This window comes from Lottia gigantea (assembly GCF_000327385.1).
Source record: "Lottia gigantea unplaced genomic scaffold LOTGIsca_13, whole genome shotgun sequence".
NCBI lineage: Eukaryota > Metazoa > Mollusca > Gastropoda > Lottiidae > Lottia > Lottia gigantea.
This window is the reverse complement of record NW_008707425.1, coordinates 2,136,386-2,147,546: the sequence shown is the minus strand read 5'-3', so window position 1 is coordinate 2,147,546 and position 11,161 is coordinate 2,136,386. Positions and strand designations below refer to the sequence as shown.

Sequence of the window (11,161 nt, the reverse complement as noted above, 5' to 3'; positions counted from 1 at the left end):
CCGTGACCTAATTGGCTAAGAACGTTGATTTTTTCAGATTCTCTAGCAAATTGGCTCAAGAGCAAAATCCCACTCAGTACCACGAGTGTTTCTAGTCTTGATTTGTTTCTGAAAATTTTTTACAGGTAAACTAGAGCAGGATAAAGAGTTATCACTATACGATGATCACTAGCAGACGAATTATTATCCTTTCGTTTTCTTGAATATTCAAATGTCATCTCATATTCTGCCATAACTTGAGAATGAATTCATCATTAATTATGTTTGCTCAATTACTTGGTGATTCTGAGTGTCTTAAATCATAATTAGTTCATTATATTGGATAACATAGCTATGTTTCGGAAAAACTGCAAATACAACTCACCACAGTCAATTACGCTAAATTTTCAGTCACTAAATATGCAGCAATTTCCATACATTTTTTCCACAAGAGTCCACGTTCACAATTAAACGAATAGCATTTCAATCACATTCCAATACTAAGGACGAAAAACAGTTTCAACATTCCAGGTATTTCTTTTATTTTGTAAAGCACTCGTGAAATCGACCCCTCTCAGTCGCCATCTTGCTAGCTTTCCAAATGGTTTCTTTCCCCATTAAGGAATTCCGGGTCACAATTAGATCTGACTCTGTGGGTAAGGGTAGAGAATATGCACATTCATATATCACCTCAGGTACCAACATCAAATCACTTCTGGAAGCTAACGGCAGACCAAGATCTAACAAGAAACCTGACCCTAGTGGATTTCGGAGAAGGGAGGCCTAGGGTGGAGCAGACACTTTATTTAGAAATAAGGATTAAGGGTCTTGATATTAGGTTTAATTCTGATCTGAAATTAGAAAAAATAAGTAGAAGTATAGTATCTGTTATGTACTAATTTTTGTACTTTCTTCTATAGTAACTGTGTGTAATTTTCTTTAAATCGAAATGGGGCCTCGGGGGGTAATCCAATTTGTGAAGATTTGATATCTATGGTATCTACTATCGATTGCTAAATATTATTTGCTAAATATTATTTAGAAATCGATATTAGATACCATAGATATCAAATTTACACAAATTGGATTACAACCTAAGGCCTCATTTCGATTTATTGAAAATTACGCACAGTTACTATAGAAGAAAGTACAAAATTTTCAAATATTAAAAAGCGCAATTTTGATTGAAATATCTAGTGTTATATATCATTACAAAGGACAGATGAACAATAGAAAGATTCAATAAGAAATTTTGGTGTATGTAAATTAGGCCACGTGTCAGAGCTCTTTGAAGATAAAAATCGTAATTTTCAATCCGCTATAAAACCGGAAGTAAACATTGCACAGCACAAATGAGTAAATCACTGGATAGATATCATCAAGAGAAACAAATTTTGTTCAGGCCACAAGGTAACCAAAGGTCAAGGTCACGAAATAGGAGCCTTTGAAATTTTTGACATTACCGAGAAATTTTAACCGGAAATAAAAGAAAATCGAAATTAAAAAATCGGCTTCCAAATTTCTTTTCGCAATCGATTGTGATATCCAGATATACCAAAATTATGAAAAGCGCTCTATACCCTGAGGCCCCATTTTGAATTTTACAGAAGTTTGACATATCAATATGGCGGCTACTCTGTTACACCCGGGTCGGATTTTTTGATTTGAAGTTTTTTGTATGGCTATTTGTAACATATTGCAAAAAGAATTTTTGAAATACCTTCAAAATTCCGGAAGTTGAATTTTATATTTTAGAAGCGAATAGCGTCAAAACCGGAAGTGATATCAAAATTTTGAAAAAATTTTTTATGTTCGTAATGAAAGTGTCTATTACTCTGTAAGTTTTCAGATTGATCGAAATAGAATTGCAGAAGTTAGAAAAAAGGTTAAAAAACTCAAAAATTGGAGCTAAAAAAGTCAGCGACAAAAGTCAAAATTGTCGATTTTTTCAATTGCTATCTTGTAGTCATTAGCGCGAAGTAATATACAGTACAGTTTGAGCAAATTCAGACGAGTATTGAAGCTGATTAATGGAAAAAATTGAAAAAGAGCCATTGTCCACGGCTCATTTCCGGTTGGTCAAAATGGTGCCAATTTACATTTAACAAATAATTGTCCACTATTTTGACCAGAAAACAACAACAGACAGTCTGTGGCATGTTGCCTTCTTAGAAAACAAGCGAAGGTAAAATTCGAAAAAAAATAGTCATTTGCAATTATACAATAACAAATTATAGAAAAATGTGTAACAAAACTATATGAGAAAGCATCAAAGCACCTAGGGAATATTCTTATATTCTTACAAAATGATTAAGTAAGTAACACCAACTAATCTGCATCTTCAAGCAGAACCAATTTATTTACTGGCCTCACTAGAGTTGATGAACGCGTTTTAACAGTGACCGAACGTACATGACCATCTCGACTAATTTTAATTTCTTGAACCACGGCAAGTGGCCATAACGAAAGTGGCAAAAACATATCCAGAACAAGAACCAAATCTTCGATTTTAAGATCACGCTCAACACTATTCCATTTATGTCTGATTTTCAAAGTAGACAAATATAATTTTATCCATTTTTTCCAGAAAAGATCTGAAAGATATTGAATATACTTCCATTGAGAATGATAATAGTCTCTAAGCGAAGAAGTACTTAAAGGCTTTGCATGTGCACAGTTAAGAAGTAGAATTATATTAGGTGTTAATGCAGAAATATCCAAATGATCATCACTTACTTTAGTTATGGGACGAGAGTTCATAATACACTCGATTTCAGTAAAAAGTGTCGAAAGCGAATCAGATGAAAAACTCTTAATTGATAAAGAAAGTGAGTTAAAAACCCTTCTGAAAACACTAATTAGACTTTCCCGTATCCCACCGAAATTAGAGGCAGTGGGTGTATTAAAATGCCACTCAATCGTATTCAAAAGAAAGAATGAAGACAATTTGTTGCAAGAATTCCATTTATCGACGGCCAGTCGGAGTTCGTTACTTGCACCTACAAGATTGGAACCATTATCAGAATAAATCTTCCTAGGAGTACCTCTACGAGCTCGAAATCTTACAAATGCGTTAATAAAAACGTCTCTAAAATCTCAAGTGAACAGCTCTAGTGACAAGACAGGTAAAAATACAATTATATGAATTTCTACCAAGCGTTGTAAAGAATGGACCAAAACAGTCAATACCCACTGTCGAGAAAGGGGGCTCATAAGGATTTGTTCGATCAAGCGGTAAATCTGACATGATTTGTTGTGTTGGTTTAGCAAAAAGACGCCTGCATTTTAAACAGTTCACCTTACGAATGAAAGACCTACATCTGACGATCCAATATCCTCTCTTATAATGCTTAATAACCATTCACATCCTACATGGAAAGAATAATGGTATGAGTTAACAATAAGTCTCGCAAGAGAACTATTAGGAACAATTGGTAAATTCAAATTAGAATTGTCACGTCCGTTCACCACAAGTAATCCGTGTTCATTTAAAACAGGACTCAATTTTAGAATACTAGAAGACTTTTTAATAGAATCGCCATTTTGCAGACTTTGAATTTCCGAATAATAAAAAATATTCTGAAAAGTAGATACGATAAGTCTCTCAGATTTATCGAGACTCGCTACAGAGAGTGCAAACGAAGTAATTCTTCCCAACAGGTAATCCTTCAACAATAAGAGCCATGCAACTGGTTTTATGGCTTTTTTCCAAACAGAAAAGTGTTCAATTAGTTTAACTATAGGATTCTCAATTTCAGATGTGAAAAACACAGACGATGATATTTTTCAATTCTAAGTCAGAGTCGTCTACGGGCGAACATTGCGATTTTGGCCAAAAACATTTATGCAGGGAGAGAAAATCAGGACCGACAAACCAGAGTGCTTTGTTAACTAATGATGGCACACCTCTTGTAAGAAGATCTGTTGGATTGTCAGAACCATAAATGTGATTCCATTGTTCAGATTTAGTAATCGATTTCATATAACCCACTCGATTAGCAACGAAAGTTTTATACCTAGAATTTTCGGAACGGATCCACTGTATAACAATATAACTATCAGACCAAAACGTAGATTCGGATAATGATAAAGTCAATTCATTACGAGGAACATGGTCGACCTTAACTGCCAGAACGGCCGCCTGAAGTTCCAGTCTGGGAATTGTCATAGCTTTAATTGGAGCTACTCTACATTTAGACATGATCAAAGAAACGTGTACCTTACCCGAAGCATCAACACAACGAAAATACGACACACAACCGTAAGCAGATTGACTGGCATCTGCAAAATGGTGTAATTCTAGAAAGAAATCATTAAAAGATTCTGGTTTTATACATCGGTTGAAATGAACAGACTCTAAACTCTGCAGAGATTGTAACCATGAATTCCATTGTATTAAAACACCTGGATTAATCTCTTCATCCCACTCAAGGTTGTCTTTTGTTGCTTCCTGTAAGATAATTCTACCCCTAACAGACACGGGGTTTATGAGACCCAAAGGATCAAAAATAGAGGCTACGAACTTCAACATAGATCTGCGAGTTACAATTTCAGATTCTATAATAGATGAAAAAGAAAAATAGAAATAGTCTGCATTTACATCCCATTGGACACCTAAAGCTTTCCTTATCTGGAACCGACTTAAAAACCGTTTCACCATTAGTGACAAACTTTGTAAGATTAAAACCTCTTTTACCTAGCTGATTCTCGGCACCCTGAACAACCTCTCCCAATTCATCACGTGTTGGTGAAGAATGTAATAAATCGTCTACATAAAGGGAGTTCATAACAACATCATGAATAATATTACTTACCTGCGAATCATCAAGAACAGTTCTGCGCAATGCGTAGGTAGAACTAGCGGCGCACCATTCGCCACCAAAAACATGTCCTGTCATGCGAAACGTTGAAACATCATTGTTTTCACTGAACCAAAGAAAGCGCAAACAATCCTTCTGTGATGAAGGTATGATAACCTGGTAAAAAATGCAATCCACATCAGCACATACAGCGAAGTCATGCTGTCGAAAACGAAGAAGAACATCTGGTTTCTTGTCGGTAACTACTGCATGATGTGGTAAATACCACACACGCAAGGGAGACTCGCCGAGAATAGGCACTGGCTTCGCATAGTGAGATTCAAAAAGCTTTTGGTTTCTGCATCATATCTATCATACATACCTTTTTTGTGGAGATTTTTAACCAAACCGCTTAATCTGAGCTTCGCTATGTATATATTATCAGAGAAATAAGCCTTGGGTTTATAGGGAATGGGAACCACATAATGGCCATTGCCATCAAGATACGTTTCAGAGTCCCACAGATCCAAAACATACTTATCTTCCTCGGACAGATTTGCTAAATCATCCAATCCCTGAAGCTCTTCGTGCCAAAGCAAGTCTAAACCGTCAGGTTGCGTATCAGAGATATCACGAAAACGGGTTATGAAATTACTGATAATGTATTGCGAGGGTAGCTTCGGACATCTTTTAGAACCAGATCGAGCCCATCCAAGGAGATACTCACAAGCAAACGGGTCACCTTTTCCACCCTTCCGAACATCTAGTGAAATCAGAGCTTCTGAATGGTCTTGACCGATGAGAATATCAACAATAACTTGTCCTGTTTGCAAGCCAGGTATACCCTTCAAATGAGGAAAAGAAGACAAATTAAAATTAGAATTATTGACTAGTATATTGCTAACTACTGCTACATGATGCATAATGAGGATATTACCATTCAAAGGAGATTTTATAGTTAAAGACTTAAGGACTTTTCTCTTTATATTACTTATTCCATTGATCGTGTTAACTGGATAGTCTATGCTAATGATATCAACATCGTCTCTGACGAGATCCAAAATTCTTTCAGTACAAAAACTATCTGTTGCACCTGAATCTAGAAGAGCGAAACTAGTATATGTATTATCAATAACTACTGGAATCACATGTAAAATAGATGCTTTGTTATTAAGCAGATTCACTGAAACTGGTGAGGCTGATTCGTCTTCATGCAATAAATACGAATGTTTCTGTCCACATTTTGAGCATTTGTAAGGACTTTTACAAAGGTCTCCATGACTACTAAGGCATATTATACAGAGATTATTGGTCGCGACAAAATCCTGCCTCGAACCCAAAGACATAGATTGGAATTGTGGGCATCTGTGTAAGCGATGGTCTTCGTGACACAATGAACAATTATTTGCAAAAGATGTGAAGAAATTGAAGGACTTCGCTCGAGAATTTGTAGCACTAATTTCAGTTTTAAAGAAATCAAAGCCATATACAGGATCATTCATATATTGCGCTTCCTTTCGAATAAATTCGACGAAAATTTGGATACTCATTTCTTTTCTCCAAAGTTTCAAGTGCTAATGACCTCCATTTACCCTTTACAGATCTAATAGTTATCCTATTCAGAACATCCTTGAAAAACTATTGGGAACTTACCTCGTGTAACTCATATAAAATTGTATATGCATCCCGTAGAGAATCAGACAAAGACAATAAGTCCTGGGCAGTTTTTAAAAACTTACCGGACCTCAAAGACGTTATTAGTTTATCTGGTATAGAATGAGGATTGCCACATCGTCTTTCCAAAGTATCTAAAGCATCCAAATATCCTTCATGTGGATCAATGGAGGAACACCCAGAAATGAGTTTGGATGCATTGCCGACACAATACTGTTGAAGTAAATTTAATCTAATCAGAGGGTCATTAGTATAAATTTCAACCGATCGTTTGAACTGATTAATGAATTGGTGGTACTTGGAGATCCATCATAAGGCTTTAACTCCACTTTAATTTAATCAAATCTGACAATTTATCCGGATTACAGTCAGCTTCAGGATTAATGTTAGATCTACCCTCAACCGAATTAGCAGATGCTATGTGATCTTTGCTCGGTGAGTGCCTAAGAGAAGGTACAGGTAAAAATGTATTCGCCCTATCGATAACACTACAATAGCTTTTATGTATATCTGCAATGTATATTTATGAACCACTTAAAAATTCATCATAATCGTCACTTTCTAATGAATTTAAAATAAAATCTTGATAATCATCAGAAGCGTGGACTAGGTCATTATAAAGCGGCTTTAATTTCAACATACTATTTTCTATACATTCTGTTTCTCTTTCAGCCAAAAATGCTCTCCAACTTATTCGGCTCTCTGGTAAATAATGTCTTCTTCTGTGTTCTTAATTTCTTTAGATCTTCCATATTGGTTTAGTTTTGAACTGTCATTTTATCTGGGGTGTTGAATTAATAACGCTGCCTTAGCTGATACTAATCTTTTTTTTTTTTAGCTCGTTCACTGCAACATATACATATATAGGTATAAATATAAACAAAAGATATAATACATACATGATATAATTATTAATACAGCTGACTCGATTATACTTGCACTAATAATAACATTTTATAATTCCTTTAAAGTTACACTAATAAGAATAGATAACACTAAATGAACTTACAAACTATTGGCACCATATAAACAAACACCCCAAATAACATACAAAACTTCTAATATTGTAAGGTATCCTAGAAAATTTAATATGATATTACCTATTAAGAATCATCTTACTAAAGTGGGAAATAACTTAAAAATAGTAATTACCTTTAAGCAATAGACGCTAAAAGCAATCTAAAGGTTGAAATATAGATGTATAAACACCGAAGTAAGTAGCAAGAATGATAACCTAAAATACTTGTAAATAGTAATAACAAAAAGTAATCAGGTATAGTAATGAGTAGCAATAGAATAAATCACGTGATTGACATCTAATTACTAATAAATTTTTATCGACAGGACATAACGATAGGCATAGTTATCTAGGTAAAAAGAAAAAATAACACCCAACGATCGAGGCACAGTCTCCAGAAATGACACTCCCTTCAACTGCTGTTGAAAACAGTAGGTTAAGGAATATTTATATAATGTGAGTTGAAGCGATCTGTCTATATCCAGTTAATTATGATAGGAAGTTATGTTACTGTTACGATACTTTGCGGCACAGTTTAAAGCGTAAAATCGAAACTGATACGCACTGCTTCAGAACCACACGAAGCCTGTGGATCTAGTTTTTTTTCGAATTCTGGTCAGAGCGCCCAGACAATACTATACATGCCACATAAATACTGTTAACATTTCTCCCGTTAATGCCGCGAGACTAAATCTGATGAATGTATTTTCATGCATTTTTTTCCAACCGGAAATGACGTAGGACAAAATCCATTTTTTTCGTTTTTGCTAATTTACGGCTCCAATTTTGATCGGATTTTGATCGATCTTACTTTGTTAATAAGTTCGCGCGAATGGCTATAAGATAGCAATTCAAAGTTTTTTCGATTTTGACTGACTGTCGCTGACTTTTTTAGCTTTAATTTGTGAGTTTTTTCACTTTTTTTAACTTCTACAATTTTATTTCGATCGATATGGAAACTTACAGATAGTTAGACATTTTGATTGCGAACTAAAAATCAATTTTCAAAGTTTCGATATCACTTCCGGTTTTGACGTTATTCGCTCGTAAAGTTGAAATTTCAACTTCCGGAATTTTGTAGACATTTGAAAAATTCTTTCTGCAATTAGTTAGAGTACTCCCCATTAAGATTGAGGTTTTTGCTAATTTAGGGCTCCAATTTTGATCGGATTTTGATCGATCTTTTTTTGTTAATAAGTTCGTGCTAATGGCTATAAGATAGCAATTCAAAGTATTTTCGATTTTGACTGACTGTCGCTGACTTTTTTAGCTTTAATTTTTGAGTTTTTTCACTTTTTTTAACTTCTACAATTTTATTTCGATCGATATGGAAACTTACAGATAGTTAGACATTTTGATTGCGAACTAAAAATCAATTTTCGATATCACTTCCGGTTTTGACGTTATTCGCTCGTAAAGTTGAAATTTCAACTTACGGAATTTTGTAGACATTTGAAAAATTCTTTCTGCAATTAGTTAGAGTACTCCCCATTAAGATGTTGGAATGAATAAATTTGACCCGGAAGTATAGGGTCAGACGCCATCTTGATCCGCCTATTTTTTATAAAACTCAAAATGGGGCCTAGGGGTAAAAAGTCGATTGCTAACAAAATTTTGGAAGCCGATTTTTTAATTTTGGCTTTGCTTTTTTTATTTTTCGGTTTTATTTTTTCAGTAATTGTCAAAACTGTTAATATCTAGTTACCTTGACCTTTGGTGACCTTGTAAGATATATTTACTTTGTCAAGCGATGTTAACTTCCGGTTCTAAACCATTTGAAAATCGCAATTTTTATCTTAAAAGACCTCTCTCACGTGACCTTATTATCATACGACAAAATTTATTTCATTTCCTTAATGTGTGCGATTTCCTCTTTCTGAGGATATATCACAGTTGATAAAATTTTATACTGACGTCTATAGTAACTGTGCGAAATTTGGTTTTCGCCGAATAAACTCAAACTTTTAACTTTTAACAACGAATATCCCATGATCTAATAATTGTAGATGCTTGAAATTTTGAACATCATTTAACATTGTACACATGATAGCAGACAGAGCAAAATTTTGAGGGTGGGCGTGGCACATCCGGGTGAGATGTACATATATATTATATATTTGTTATTTATCATAACTTGCAAAGTATACATTTTTCACCGATAATATTTTGCAGGAACATAGGTCACTAGTTTGGCCAATATCGTAGGAAGATAAATCTGTTTGGGCTTTTTACTTTTAAAAAAAGAATAGGTTTTACAATTGACTAAATTTTCATTTTTGACCTTCATCTTTAATGACCTTGACCTTTTCAAGGTCTAATGTCATTAATCTCTAATGTCAATTTATCTTTTGATCTATGATGTCCGACACTTCTTTCCGGTTTTACAGGCTTCCATAAACAGAAATTTTCAAAACTTTTAAGGCTCATATCTCGTGACATTAACCTGTGGTGACTATGTACGATGTTTACATCCGTTTTTATAGCCGTTGGAATATTGCGAATAGTACAATAACAAAAACCGAGTGCTATGAATTTTCTTAAATGGTTGGTACATGGATTCCTATATTTCAAAATTTCTAAATATTGAAGGGACTGATCCAAATCCACACATAAAAATCAATTCTAAAAAAGCACTTTTTAATTTTTTTAAAAAAGAAATTTAAAAATGTGCTAGAATTGTATCGTTGACCAGTGAAAAGTTTTAAAAGAAACATAAGGGGTATATATTCTTGTAATTTACAAATCAACAGCATATGGAAAGTCTGTGAAAATTCTCTTGTTTTATGAAACCTTTCTACTAGGAATAATGAAGTTAGGGGCATTTATGTAATCCAACGATACTTTGCATCTTTCTACCAGAATGCAACGCACTGCTTTAGCGTCGTTGCACTTACGGCTCTAGTTGCAGTGCGTTCTTCTTTTTTAGCTCCAATTTTAGAGTTTTTTAACCTTTTTTCCTAACTTTTACAATTCTATTTCGATCAATCTGAAAACTTACTTAGAGATAGATACTTTTATTGCGAACAAAAATTAATTTTCGAAATTTTGATATCACTTCCGGTTTTGACGCTATTCGCTTCTAAAATATAAATTTCAACTTCCGGAATTTTGAAGATATTTCAAAAATTCTTTCTGCAGTATGTTACAAATGGTCATACAAAAAACTTCTATTTATAAAATCTTACCTGGAAGTAACAGTGTAGCCGTCATATTGATATGTCAAACTTTTGTAAAAATTCAAAATGGAGCCTCAGGGTAATAATTTTAGTATATCTGGATATCACAATCGATTGCGAAAAAAAATATGGAAACCGAAGTTTTGCAATATGTTACAAATAGCCATACAAAAAACTTCAAATCAAAAAATCCGACCCGGGTGTAACAGTGTAGCCGCCATATTGATATGTCAAACTTCTGTAAAATTCAAAATGGGGCCTCAGGGTATAGAGCGCTTTTCATAATTTTGGTATATCTGGATATCACAATCGATTGCGAAAAGAAATTTGGAAGCCGATTTTTTAATTTCGATTTTCTTTTATTTCCGGTTAAAATTTTTCGGTAATGTCAAAAATTTCAAAGGCTCCTATTTCGTGACCTTGACCTTTGGTGACCTTGTGGCCTGAACAAAAGTTGTTGCTCTCGATGATATCTATCCAGTGATATACTCATTCGTGCTGTGCAATGTTTACTT

The 11,161-nt window shown here is 34.2% G+C and overlaps 1 protein-coding gene across 1 annotated transcript; it reads right to left on the bottom strand.

The window, feature by feature from the left end:
* Positions 1 to 785: 785 nt before the first annotated feature.
* Positions 786 to 10,680, bottom strand: LOTGIDRAFT_157204 (hypothetical protein; the record flags this gene model as incomplete). The annotated part of the gene is made up of 5 exons (XM_009048973.1): positions 786 to 830; positions 4,794 to 4,955; positions 6,432 to 6,684; positions 7,462 to 7,528; positions 10,656 to 10,680. The coding sequence occupies 5 exons, from the start codon at positions 10,678 to 10,680 to the stop codon at positions 786 to 788; spliced, it is 552 nt and encodes a 183-aa protein (XP_009047221.1).
* Between the last annotated feature and the right edge of the window lie 481 nt (positions 10,681 to 11,161).